Source organism: Emydura macquarii, unplaced genomic scaffold (genome assembly GCF_026122565.2).
Source record: "Emydura macquarii macquarii isolate MOO-44397 ecotype Brisbane River unplaced genomic scaffold, CSIRO-AGI_Emac_v2 contig_1876, whole genome shotgun sequence".
In the NCBI taxonomy this organism is placed as follows: domain Eukaryota; kingdom Metazoa; phylum Chordata; order Testudines; family Chelidae; genus Emydura; species Emydura macquarii.
Window position 1 is genome coordinate 6,049,682 of NW_027132013.1, and position 14,799 is coordinate 6,064,480.

At 43.4% G+C, this 14,799-nt stretch overlaps 1 protein-coding gene across 2 annotated transcripts in view; it reads left to right on the top strand.

Moving 5' to 3' along the window:
• TRIM44 (tripartite motif containing 44) overlaps positions 1–13,443 on the top strand; it is an 87,723-nt gene extending 74,280 nt beyond the window's left edge. The window contains exons 5-6 of one of the 2 annotated variants that reach the window (XM_067557559.1): positions 6,213–6,337; positions 11,988–12,146. In XM_067557559.1, the coding sequence (XP_067413660.1) occupies positions 6,213–6,300 (88 nt within the window). In that variant the 3' untranslated portion in view covers positions 6,301–6,337; positions 11,988–12,146. Of the gene's footprint in view, positions 1–6,212; positions 6,338–11,987 lie in introns of both variants that reach the window. The other variant, XM_067557558.1, reaches the window with a different exon arrangement.
• The last annotated feature ends 1,356 nt before the right edge of the window (positions 13,444–14,799 follow it).

The window sequence follows — 14,799 nt, forward strand, 5'->3', positions numbered from 1 at the left end:
TGTTTTCTTGTCTGACATCTCAAGGTCTCATTTGACCAGACAAGTCTGGTGGGAAAAATAGTTACATTCCCCCAGCACCTTAATAATAAATACTGATGTTATAACTAATACTCCAAGGGACTTGAGTGTAATTTTTCTATTTTATCTTAGTCTCTTGCTTCAGTGTTGTGCACATATGAGCTTTTATATTGAGATGGCACCTTTCCATATTGAAAGGGAAAATAATGAAATAAAATAAAATGCAGGTTTGGACAGATGAGATTGAGTTTGATTAGACACTTATCCTACCTCCTGTCTGGGCTGTGCAACCCTTTGCCTGTGAGGAGTAAATTAATTTTAACAAAATCTGGCACTGTACTGCCAGCTTCTCAGGGGTTCTTTTTTCTTTTCTTTTCCTCAAATAGAGAAAACTCTCTGGCAGGTCAGATAACTTACGAGCCTTCATGCTGCAGAATATCTAGAAATAAAAATGCTAAGAATTAGGAGAGGCAGTGTGGCCCAGTGGCTAGGGCACTGGTTTGGAAGTTAGGAGAAGACAACCTGGATTCTGTTCTCACATCTGCCACTGACCCTCAGGCAATTCACTTTGCCCCTATTTTCCCCTCTCTCTCTCTCTCTCTCACACACACACACACACACACACACACACACACACTTCTTCTCTTTGTTTATTTAGATTGTAAGCTCTTCAGGACAGTGACATTCTCTCATTGTGTGTTTGTGCAATGCCTAGCAGAGTGGGGCCTTGATCTCTGTTTGGGGCCAAAAGGTGTACAGTAATACATACCATAATAAATACAAATATGGGAGACAGAAAATTCCCATTTCTGCTTTTCACTTTCGTTCTAAGTGACCATTTGCTTCCAGGAAATGTGTGGATATATATATATATAATATATATATACACATAAAGACATACAATAATATATATACACATTAAAAAAAACATAATGCCTGAGACCTATTACAACACTTGCCTTCGTGGTGAGAAGAAACGTGCGGTGTGGTATTTTTTTCATCGATGGTTAGTGAACACTAAATTAACAAAGAATGCAGAAGAGATTAAGTGACTTCCTTGCTAAATTATGCCTGATGTTGTCATCTTCCCTGAACACAGAATTTTAATTTTGCCAAACAAGTGTGAAACTCTCTGGCAAAGGGGGAAATAATTCTGCAAGCTGAGGAGCCTGATCTTTCTTGGCTCATCCCCTAAAATGCTCTTCCCAGTGATACACGTGTGACTGGCACATGTGTTATCATTCCAAACGCGCTCCCCATTGTATATAGTGTGTTCAATGTTTTTGAGAGCCCTGGAGTGTGAATGCATTGCATGAAACATTCTCTATCTTCTTTCAGAACATCTGTGTTTTTGCTGCCTCCAACAGGATTGCACTGAAAGTATTCCTGATTATTTAAAATACAAATTGAAACATGGGACTCCTGAAATTCACTGGGATGACTTGGTTTTTCTATAGGGCTGACCAGACTGTTGGTTTGTTATTTTTCCCCTCCCTAGGAAAAGGTGTTCTGCCCTCCAAAAGTTCCCACTACTCCTTTATTAGTTACTAGCTTCTCCTCCCAGACAAACACCATCCTAGAATAGGGATGTAGATCTGGCTCTTCCTAAAACTAGAAAAAAAAATATGGAGCAATCCTACACAGGTAAGGGGTTGAATTAGGTCAGCAAGTAGGGGGTGTGTGTGCGTGCATACGTATGTACTGCCAGCTGGGGAGAAAAGGTTTTGAGCTTTTGGAGGGGCTCAGTTCTCCAAGTATACCCACCCCAGGAGAAGGGCAGACCTGATGGAATTTGAAAAGATTAACTGAATGTCAGCCAGGTCTAATCAGAGGCATATAGAACAAGTCAGGTAGATTTATTTGGCACATCCTTGAACATGACACTCTAATGGGATCAGCCTTATGAGATCATTGGTCACCTCCTCTGTCTCCGGTGCCATTGCTAGAGAATGGTGATTTGGGCTGTGAGCTTTCTTCCAACACCTCTCTTTGGAAATTGGGCCATCAGTTGAGACTTCACAGGACCTCAAGAAATGGAGGGGATTTTCCCCAACCACTTTAACTGTGTATCTTGCATTCCAGGTTGCTCCTTCTTCCAACCTGTAAACTCTTGAAAGAAAGGTTCCACTAATGGCTGAATTTGCCCTTTTTCTCCTTCCCCAGTCCATCCAACTCTTTTTAGAAATGTCCCACCCTTTGGTTGTAGACTATTCCCCCCCACCCCACCCCTGCTTCTCTGTTTGTCCCAGCAGTTTTCTGCACTGTGCCTCTGTAGATGCCATCACTCTCTTGATATCTTGAATAAACTGTGATGTTGTTTTCCCCTCTCCTCTGCCCCATCTCTTCAAATGATTGATAGGCTGCAAAATAGACAGTGTGGAAGATGAATACACCGGAGACACTTTTTCAGCATGCCTCACAAAATGGAAATGACTTCCTGAGATTCCCACTGCTTTAGTGAGCCACCGTGCTACGTTAGCATAACGTCTCAGGATAAGCCTCAAGTATTCACTGAAGACAGCCTGCCACCCCTCTTTACTTGGTTGCTTTGATGCTGCTTGTTACACACAGTCATGCATGCAGTATTTTTATGTGTAAAGCACCTGCATGCCCAGCCAGGGTGCTCAGCAGCACCATGCCAACCATTTAAAATGTGATCAACAATAAAAATCTCAGTATTAAAACAAAAAATGCAATCTAAACAAGAGCATCATCTCGGAATCAGGGCAGGGGCCCCACCCACCCATGTAGATCATGATTAACTATCCACCCTTGTAGATCGTGATTAAAATACAGTAGGATTCTGAAAGTGAGTGTCTTCTAAACAGGGATTTACTCTGCACTGTATACATCTGCTTATACAGCAGTAGAGATTACTGGTGTGTGGAAAAGCAATCGCTATCCTATATATACACACACACATGTACAGTACATAAACATGATAGAGTACAACAAGCACTTTGTTGGAGGCAGTGATGTGTTGCACGTAAACAGAAAAACCAATTTGCATATAGCTGTGTACACACACGTATGCAGTAGAGATTTTATATCCACTGTGTGTCCTGCATGACATTAACTTACTTCTACAAAGTGCTAGTGCAGTATAGCATATGCTCACTTAGAGTGGTCTGAGAAGTCTCTTGGTTCTAAGCATTTGCTAGTTTCTGACTTAATGAAAGAGTGTGGACTAATGACCAGAACAAGGGATTGGGAGACTGGCTTGCCAGATTCCATTCCAAACTCTGCCACTGCCCTGTTCTGAGACTTTTGGCAAATCTGTTAACCTTGCTGTGCTTTGTTTCTCCTATCTGAAATGAACATGGTGATGCTTGCCTTTTTTCATAGGGTTGTTGTGAGGTTTTGTTAGTGTCCATTGAGATCCTCTGATGAAGGGCCCAGCAGAATTGCAAAGGTATTATCATTATCTGCCATGCTTCTCTTCTTTCACAGATACATGTTCATTTGCAGTCAATTATCTAATTATTAGCACAGATTTCAGCAAATCAAGATGAGGCAATTGGACTCTGTTCTTTTGGCCCCTCACACAGAGGAATACTCCCTTTCAAGACTTTGGCCCATGGGGCCAACCAGATGAGCTTTGTGTATGCTGAGGACAACTGGACAGCAGGGGTACCCTGGAGGCAGAATGGTGGGACTATTCTCCCTGGGAAAATGCATTTTGCAGAACCCCTAATGCTGTGTGTAGTGCTCTGCAGTGTGCTTTTCAGGAAAGGTGAGTGTGCTGAAAGGGTCCCCCTAGTTCCCCATGAAGGATGCCAGTGTTGCATGGGGACATGGATCCCTTCACATCTAGGTTTGTAGTTACTGAATGAATGATCCTAGTTGACCCTTGCTGGCCATTTCAGCAGAACCCAAAGACTGGATAGACCATGGACATTGACATTCACTCCAGTCGTTCCCTAGCGACATTCCCTGCGGCTCAGGATAGAGGCACGCTGGCTGGCTGGGACCTTTGTGGGGGAAGTTTACTCTGCTGATGCCTATGCTTCTGCATGCTCTGTGGATAAATAAAGCTTCAGTCTTCAGGGCTCTCTAGGATCTTTCAGTCGCACAAAAAGGGGGACCAAAAGAAACAAATGGATTCATCAGCATGGATTTGGAACTGGTTTTAAGATTGCCAGTTGCCTCCTCATTGCAGCCGGTACTGGTGTAATGGAAGGGGAAGAGTGTAATCAAGTGCTCTCCTCTTTGATTAGCCAGTGATATGTCCCCTGCTGCTGCCTGCCTGCCATGTCTCTACTAATTCCTATTTTCCTTCTTGTGAGAGTATGTCTACATTTAAAGCACTTCAGTATAGACACTAGTTATGCCAACAGGACTTCTCCCTTTGGCATAGGTAATCCACCTCCCTGAGAGGTGGTAGCTAGATCAATGAAGAATTCTTCCAGCGACCTAGCACTGTCTACACTGGGGGTTAGGTCGATGTAGCGCCATCTCTCGGGGGATTTGGATTTTTCACATCCCTGAAACATAGCTATGCTGATGTAAGTTTCTAGAAACTTAGTATAGACCAGCCCTGAGTTTCCTAAGAGGGAAGATGTACATGTGTCTCGAAAGCTGCTCACAGCTGGACGCAGAGCTCAGCGCATTGCCACATAAGCAGATGTCTTGTGTGGAAGACAGATTAGTGCATCCGTTCACAGAGATTAATAGATTTAGCCAGAATCCTTGGTTGGTGTGTGCATGCTAGTTTCTGGGTTTTGTGTTGCTGGTTTCTTAGTGAAATAAGATTTTCCTCCCCCCACTGTGTCAACACTTCTCTTCCTGCCTGTTTGTGGCAGCAGGCAGCTCCGTCTAATCTCCTCATTACTGTGCAGGGCTGGTTGTATTTTATATTAGTTTACAAGAGTAATAGTCAATTATGGTGCACCATTCAAAGTACAATTCCTAAGGACATTTACCTATGAGAGAGATTGTTATCACTGCATAGAGACCTTAGAGAGACAAACTGATCTTTCATTTTACGTGCATTAGTGAGAAATGACTTGAAAGCCAGGCTGAGCATCTCTGAAAGCAAAGGGGCTGGTCAGGTTGTGAAATTCTCAAACGTTGCATTGTGCACGGCGGAGGCAGGGCATCCGGAGACGTGTGAACCTATTAATCACTGCAAGGCAGCTGCCAGCGCTCTGATTTTTTTTAATTGGAGGTCTTCTAATATTTAAGTTGGTTTTTTTGGGAGGGGTGGAGCTGGCAATGCTGTTAGAGAATTTCATTCCACTCCCAATGAGGCTGTGAAGACACAATGAAGTGTGAACTTAACTCAAGGTTGCCTAGTGACTTTGCAGCTACTGGGGAAAATAATGTTACTCAGCACCATTTTCTTTCAGAGATTGCGGTCTTGGCAGCACATTTTGATTTTTATATATTTGTCTCTTTAAATTTCCTGTTGCCCAGGCCCTCTATCTTAACGATTTACAATCTGCTGCATTTTTATTAAAGATTTTCATGGAAGGCAACTACTTTGGAGAGTTTCATTGCAATATCTCTGCCCTGAGAGGAGGTTGGGGGGAAACACTTACTTAGCAGGGGGAGGTGGTTTGGGAAGTGTGTGTGTTAAAAAGAATGGTTTGAAACGTAGCTCATAAATTCCTTCCACTTTCTAATAAAAGGGGGAGCAGGTCTGTATGAATCAAAATACTTGCATGGCCATGAGGATTTTTCACTAGAATGAAACATTTCAGAAACCCAGTTGCATTATTGCAAGCAAAATAGAGATGGATCTCCGTAAAACCGCATTTCCCTTTTTGTTTTTAATTGAAAAGAAATTGAGCCCCGATTTGTCATTCCATGCTGTATATAATTTTCTCCCATGATTTTTAAAATGTCAGTTCAATGGCATTTGGTAACAGCACTATCACCTGGCTAGCCCATATTCTCAAGACAATGAGCCTTGAATCTGATCTTGGCCAGATATTCTATTGGCCTTTCTTCTTTGATTTCAATGATGTTACTCCAGATTTCACACTGGGGTAAGTGCGAGGAGAATCAAGCCCCATGACTGCAACTTGCGGTTGTATAGCTTGTACACCTATTACTTTACGGGTTCAGGGTGTGGCCCTGTGTCCAGAGAGAGGCTTCTTTGCAGGTCATCTGTCACACAGGGAGTACTCCGTTGGTGTATTGTATGCATGATGTCTCAGCTCTTTCCCCATCCCTGTTTTGTTTAATTACAGAGTCGATCCTTTCCCTCCTGCATCTCCTTCCCGAGGGAACAGGAGATATGATGACAAGGACCCATCGTCTGCTAATGGGCCCTGTTGAGACAAGACGGGTTTGGCTGCAGTGAAGATGTTCCAGGGTATTTTTCATTTCCTCATCAAGTGCTACCTCTTAAATTTACAACACGGGTAAAGATAGGAAGGACCATGCTCCTCCAGTGACCTCCCACACCCCAGTGATGACAGGGAACTAAGTGACTGGGGGTACAGCCCATCTGCTCTGAATGCACAACCTAATTTATTTTGGTGTTTACATTGCATACATCACCATGTATCTGAGCCCTTTCTAGTGATACATTAAGCAATTTTACTGACCAATGTTGCCTTCTCAAAGCTCCAGAGAAAGGTAAAGTCAATTCTAAGGTCCTTAGATGGAGATTTTCAAAGGAGCTGTGTTATCTAGGCACTCAAATCCCCCTGAATTTCAATGGGATTTTGGTGGCCCAATTCCTTTGAAAATCCCAACTTTAGCTAGTATGTTCTGGGTGAAAAAAAGTCTTGAGCCAGTGTGGCAAATGAGTGATTGTTTCGATGTTAAAGACTGGTGATCCCTTGTTCACCATGTTTAATCACCTTACCCCGGTTTATATTTTATCTCTTGGTAATGCTAATACATTTTCTTAAATCCTAGTAAAGTGGATTCATGTCCTGGGAAAAGTGCAGCCCAGAAGTGGTTGATTAGTCATATTTTTTTTAATCTATTTGGATTTTCAGTCCCATGTTCAGTAGTAAAATTAAAGGGGAATAATAAGATCTTGCTATGGGTTTCATACCAGTGGAGTCCAGGGACACAGTTCAAACTCTGCGAGGCTTCTGGTAGGAGTCTTTCACAAAAGACACTTTGTTCCCTTTGGGAGAGATGCCACCAAATAGTAGAGTTTATTTTGTAATAATTTTTCCAGGGCCTCCTGTTTCCAGCTTGCTCACAAACACTTCACATAGAGATTTGCTTGGAATGGCACGAAGGGGGACCGGCACTGGGGATTTGCTTTCCATGCGTGCCATGGCTCCGCCTTGTCTGCATGAGCTCTTTCTTGTTCCTAGGATACACTTGCTTGCCTTAATTTATGGGGCTGGTTTCCCCACCCTCCCCTTTGGCTGAGCTCTGTTTTGACTTTCCCACTAAGCTCCTTTCTGTCCAGGGGCGAAAACAATAGCAATGAATTTAAGTGAAATGAAAGTATGGTCCTTGTGCTCTGGTAGGGTCTGGGCTGCTGCAACATGCTCAGCCTGCCCACCTGTCCACAGGAACCCTTCTGGCATGCAGAGTGCCACTTACAGAGAGACTCTATTCCCATCAGTGTAGGTTGAAAGATGTGGACTACAAGAGTGATAGCATGTGAATTAAGGAAAGAATTGACCCATTGGATCAGACCATATGTCCACCTAGACCTCTCCCTAACAGCAGACAGTGCCAGATGCCTCGGAAAATGATTTAATCCCTTTACTCCCGTGATGCAACGGTGGCCATTAATAGTGGGAAAAATCTTAATTACTAAGAGCATATTAATAAATGTTACCAAAACTAATGATGAATGCCACCTACTACTTATAAAAATGTAATTTACCTCATTCTTTAGTAATATTCCAAGGATTGTGGGGAAGGGGACTTTCTTGCCGGACACCAATTTGTGGTCTGAAGCATGAGGATTGATGGCCCTTGTAATTCTCACCATAGGTGGTGTCATTGCGGGTGTCATTCTTGTTCATATATATGTTATATTTGGATTCTTATTGAGCCATTTCAAGATGAGAAACAAACTCAAGGCTGCACAGTGGCTACAAAGAACGTTCTTGCCCCAGGGACTACAGGGGAAATCTAGTGTATCTTTTAGGCGCTTGCTTCTTAGTTTGGACTGGATGTCTCTTCCTTTAAACCAGTAAGAAAGGTTGAGAGCGGCAGAGTCGTTCAATTTCAGGAAATTACGTATCTATTGTCTTTCATGGTGTTGCTGCCACAATGAGCTCAAAGTCTGAGCTGGACAAAATCTCCCATTTTCTGCCTATCCCCAATGTGGGGAGGATCAGTGATCAGGTCCCAAGTTTGGGGTCTTATTCATTTGAGCCTAGATGGGCTGAGAATATTATGGTAGATAGTAAGGAGAAGGGCGAGAGAGGATTGTGCGGCTCTGTAGAGAGTCACAGTCTCTGTCCCCAGATGTTAATGTCAAACAGGAATGAACTAAGTAAACTAGTCAGGCTTCCCAGTGCCTTCCATTAAAGGACTGGAGGGCTCAGGGATTGGTAATGGGATTTACTTCAAGGTCACTGGTTCAAATTCTGCCCAGATCAGTAAAGACTAGTGGTTGTTACCAGTCTGTGGCTACTCGATTCCTAATGGGTAAGGTGTTTGAACCTCAGCCCAGCTCCGAGAGAGCGGGTGCCCACGTTAGAAAATCACCATCTCCATTGGCAGGCTTGTCTACCGTTGTAACAGAGAAGCCAAGAATTGAATAAGGAAGACACTGATCTTCCTCCTCATCCCTTGAAATGGTTCCTCCTAGGTCAAGATTGAGGTACATTAACTGGGCACAGTGTGGAGGAAGCTTGCAATTTCCCCACCTGTGCTGTACCTGCTTTGTGGTTAGATAGATAAACTCAGTCTCTGAAGCCAGGGTTATTCTATCTACTACCATGATCCACAAACCTGGAAATCCTGGACGCCCCATCATCTCAGGCATTGGCACTCTGACAGCAGGACTGTCAGGCTATATGGACTCTCTCCTCAGGCCCTATGCCACCAGCACTCCTAGCTATCTTCGTGATACCACTGACTTCCTGAGAAAACTACAATCCATCAGTGATCTCCCAGAAAATACCATCCTAGCCACTATGAATGTAGAAGCTCTCTACACCAACATTCCACATAAAGATGGACTTCAAGCCATCAAAAACACTTTCCCCGATGATCATATGTCACACCTCACAGCTGAACTTTGTGACTTTTTCCTGACCCACAACTACTTCAGATTTGGAGCCAATCTATACCTCCAAGTCAGTGGCACAGCAATGGGCACCTGCATGGCCCCACAGCATGCCAACATTTTTATGGCTGACCTAGAACAACGCTTTCTCAAAACTCATCCCCTAACACCTCTTCTTTACCTACGCTACATTGATGACATTTTCATCATCTGGACCCACGGGAAAGAGTCCCTCGAAGATTTTCACTGGGATTTCAATAATTTCCACCCCACCATCAACCTCAGCCTGGACCAGTTCACACAAGAAATCCACTTCCTGGACACTACAATAAAAATAAAGGATGGTCACATTAATACCACCCTATACCGAAAACCAACTGACCACAATACGTATCTTCATGCCTCCAGCTTTCACCCTGGACACATTACACGATCCATTGTCTACAGCCAAGCCTTAAGATACAACCGGATTTGCTCCAATCCCTCAGAGACAAACACCTACAGGATCTTCATAAAACATTCTTAAAACTACAGTACCCACCTGGAGAGGTGAAGAAACAAATTGACAGAGTCAGATGGGTACCCAGAAGTCACCTACTACAGGACAGACCCAACAAAGAAAACAACAGAACACCACTGGCCATCACCTACAGCCCCCAGCTAAAATCTCTCCAACACATGATTAAAGATCTACAACCTATCCTAGCAGATGATCCATCTCTCGCTCAGGCAGTGGGCCACAGACCCATCCTGTCTTACAGACAGCCCCCCAACCTGAAGCAAATACTCACCAGCAACCATACATCCTACAAAAAATCCAACCCAGGAACCTATCCCTGCAACAAACCCTGTTGTCAGCTCTGCCCACACATCGACTTTAGTGACAACATCTCTGGTCCTAACCATATCAGCCACACCATAAGGGGCTCATTCACCTCTACATCCACTAATGTAATATATGCCATCGTGTGCCAGCAATACCCCTCTGCCAGGTATATTGGCCAAACTGGACTATCACTACGCAAAAGGATAAATGGACACAAATAAGACATAAAAAATAACAACATCCATAAACCAGTGGGAGAACACTTTAATCTCCCGGGCACACTGTCACTGACCTGAAAGTTGCTGTACTTCTCCCAAAAAACTCCAAAAACAGACTTCAAAGAGAAACTGCTGAGTTAGAAATGATCTGCAAACTTGACACATTCAAACTGGGTTTAAACAGAGATTTGGAATGGCTCTCTCATTACAAGAGGTAAATTGCTTTGCTTACCCATTCTCGCCTCCTACTCAATGACTGTCATTAGACCTCAAGTACCCGGCTTTCATCCACCTCCCCCATTGTTCTCTATGCACTTGTATATGCACATGATGATCTTATGTTTCTCATTTCTACCTCTGCATCTGACGAAGTGAGCTGAGCCTCACGAAAGCTTATGCCTGATAAAATTAAATTTGTTAGTCTTTAAAGTGCCACAGAACTCTCGTTGTTTTAGTCTCTGAAGCTGTGACTCCTGCATTTCCAGCTAGCACTAGATTAACTTAAATTTAACAAGCCCTTTATGTCAGTTGTTTCAAGAGCACCCTTTTGAAGTTAAAGATCCTGGAAATGTATTTTTCATGGAACCATTGGTACAGCAATATACATTATTGGGTTAAAGTTTTCAGCTCTGTCAGATGTTAGCTGTATGCACCTGGGCTGGTATTTGTCTTCCCTTATTAAAAAGGTTAAGAGGGTTAGAGGAGCCATAATGTAATATTTTATTTATCTTGTACAGAAAATATGTGATCCCTAGAATCTTCACTGCATTTTCTACAGTGCTTTATCTGTGTTTGTTTAAGTCATTGTGGGTCCCAGCGATTTTACTAGTAATGAAACAGAAAGAGCACAAGTAAGAAGAAAACTAGACAGAAAGAACGACTCTTGCTCCAAGCAGATTGAGGTGGCTTTAAAGAGCCGATGATTGTGTGGGCTGATGATCTTTGAGGGAGGAGGAGACAGGGGAACCATATATGTGTTCTAAATGTGACTTATGGGGAGTAGAAAGTGGAAGGCTCAGGAGATATAGAAACTTTTTGTAGCAATGTAGCCTCGGTCCTAGAAGCTAAAATTCGACACGGGATAACGACTGTCCATTGGCCTGTGTGCAGTGAGCTGGAGAATCTCAGTCCAGTTCTCCTGTGGACAGATGCCCGCGTCACAAACCGGGCCCCACTATTCTTGGCACTAACTGGCCCCATTATTGGCAGTCTCAAAAGATGTCCAAGGATTGAATGGGTGATTGAGACTGAACTATTCTCTCATCCATGACATGGTCATCCAGAATAGTGCAGAGATGTACCAATGGTGAGAAGTTAGTGCAAGCTTCCCCCACACAGTCGTTCACCTTTTGTAACGACCTACTCAGGTGGGTCATCAGCAGAGCTTGATCTTGGGATCTTTAGGGTAAGACCTTTACTCGAGCCAAAGAAGTAACTCCCTTAGCTGGTAGCAATGGGAAGATGTTCCCCTATTAGTGGCTTGTCCACTGAGGAACATCAGCCATGCCCTCTGCCAGTATGTTACATGCGCTGTCCCTGTTCTTCAGTCTAGAGCTGTCAGTTCAGCACCTTTCACCAATACTAATGCCTCTAAATGACAGAGAAAATGTTCAGGGTTTGATCATGTTTAATTCATGTAGCTCCTTACATTCCAGCTGCGGAGACCTACTCCTTGTCATAAGCCATACGTTGTCCAACTGTAGATCACCTGCCATTCCCCTGTTGTTTCTTTACTCACAGGAAATCTGCTTTTCCTTCACAGAAGGATCCTCTCCACTCAGACTCCATGTGATGATGAGACTGCAGGAAGAGCGTCTTCAGTCACACAAGTGCGGCAGAAGCAGCAGCAGCTGACATTTCCTCCCTTTAGTTTGCTGTGTCTTTGGTTCTCCTAGATGATAAAATGTGATCCTTCCCTGCACCTGTCTTTTGGGAACACACAGTCATGTGTAGTGACCTATTTGCCGATCAGTCTTTTCAGAGGTTGACAAATAACCTGCAAAGAGATGACACTGGCCTTTGAAAATGTGGATCCAGTAATTAAAATGAAGAATGCATTACAGTAAAAAGTAGAAATCTGAGTCTAAAAGCCACGCTGGTATTTTTACTGATTGGAGAGTATTGAAGACTTTAGTTTAATAATTTAAGGCAGCTGAGAATAAATGATATGAGGTGGAAATGGTCTTTCAAGAAGAAGGATTGGAGAGGTATAATTAACTGCTTAATTTAGTGTGTTCTGAAAGATGCCGCATGAAACACTGTATAATAACTGAACACAGTCCTAAGATTTCCGAGCTTTGTAGGGGGAAGAATGTGCATCATGATTTACATTTATGCCTCGTGAGCATAAGCTACAGAATCAGGGATCCCAGCTCTGATACTGGCTTCCCCTGGGCTTCCAGCAAGTCTCTTCATCTCTCTATCTCAGTTTCCCCACCTATGGTATGGGGTTGGCTTTCATCTTCCAGGACAGAGGGCTGCCCCAGGGAACTCCAATAAAGTGCTCAGCCTCAGGTTTCTCACTTGTAGCAAATCACAACCCCTGAGCACTTGATATGTTGTAGTGCCCTGCCAACCCTTCTACCCTCTTTGCACCATCTGCGTGTAATGTCTATTTATTCCAGTCCAGCCTCCTCCTTTAATGAAAAGGCTTCAGGAAACCTACAGTGGGGAAGAAGTTAGATGGGGGTTTATGCAGCTTAGAGTCCCATCTTGCCACCACGTACTACAAATCATTGGCTCAGATCCACAAAGGCCCTTAGGTGCCTAAATATTTAGTCATTGGGCCAAAGAGAAAGAGAATATGACTCAGTCCCCTGTGGGGTAGGGTGCCCAGCAAGAAGGTGGGAGATCCACAGTCCAGTCCCCCTGCTGCAATGAACATTTCACTTATCCAAAGTGGAACAGCAAGAGAGACTGAGTGCCCCCACCCCTCCCAACGTCAGAACAGCCCATAGGTCAGTGGTTAGAGCACTCTCCTGAGAAGTGGGTGTCCCTCTTCAAATCTTTCTCCCTCTCAGGCAGAGGAGGAAATTGAACCTGGGGCTCCCCCAGCCCAGATGAGTGCTCTGACCTTTGGGCTAAAAGTTATAAGGGCACTACGGCCTTTGAGAACAAGGAAACTGTCATCCTATAAGGGAGACTCACTAAAATCATGAGTAGGCCCTGGCGAGGAGCTGTGAGCTCACTCCTGTGAATGATCAGAGTGCTATTAACAAGGCCCCATTCAGGCCCCTGATTCAGCGAGGTACTTTGAAGCAGTGAGTAGCCCATTGACTTCCTCCTCCTCCACTGTTCTCTCATGCCTCACTCCAAATGACTCATAACCAGCATTAAACTGATTAGAGTAGCAAGGTAATCAAGCAGAGAAGATTTGGGGAAAATCTTGTTTCCTGTCCATGCTTCAGATCTTTATTTATACTACACTACCCTACCATACTGCTGGGGGATAAGTGGTCTAAACGCAGTGGCTCTCAATCTTTCCAGATCACTGTACCCCTTTCTGTACCTGATTTGTCTTGCATACCCCAAATTTCATCTCACTTAAAAACTACTTGCTTACAAAATCAGACATCATAATACAAAGGTGCCACGGTACACTATTACCAAAACATTGCTTATTTCCTCATTTTACCATATAATTATAAAATAAAGCAATTAGAATATAAATATTGTACTTACATTTCAGTGGTGAAGCACTGGAATGGGTTACCTAAGGAGGTGGTGGAATCTCCATTCTTAGAGGTTTTTAAGGTGCGGCTTGACAAAGCCCTGGCCGGGATGATTTATTTAGGGTTGGTCCTGCTTTGAGCAGGGGGTTGGACTAGATGACCTCCTGAGGTCCCTTCCAGCCCTAATCTATGATTTCTGTGCTACATTTCAGGATATAATATATAGAGCAATACAAACGAGTTATTGTATGAAATTTTAGTTTGTGCTTACTTTGCTGGTGCTTTTTATGTAGCCTGTTGTAAAACTAGGCAACTGTCTAGATGAGTTGATGTACCCCTGGAGGACCTCTGCGTACTCCCCTAGGGTACACACACCCCTCGTCTAATGAACTTACTGTTGGGGATTTTGGATGTCATAATATGCATCCATGTTACCCAGGCCTTCTCAAACAAGTGCCCATATATTCTCCAGGTATCTCTTGCAATATCATACATTTAGTTTATGCCACTCAAGTTTGTTTAGTTTTGACTTATAAAGAAACAAACAAAAAATCTCTGCTTTCTTTTTCCCATTTGATCATTAATTGTTATTGAAAAACTGGCCCAAATTCACTGCTGATGTAAACCAACCCAATTCCATTGAAGTCAGTGAAGTAATCCTGTTTACAGTAGTGGTGAACTGGGCTCATTGAATTCAGTGGTATAGATGGATTTTAGTGACTTCCTAAAGTGCAGTATAATGTTAGTTTCTAGAATAGCTGGAAATAGAATATCAAGGTTTGGGATGGGTTACTCATAAGCACTTTGGTACACAAATAGCAACATCGATGGAACCAGACATGTGAATAAGGGAAGCAAACATGGCCCTGAATCGCTAAACAACATAATCCACCCAGTGAACAA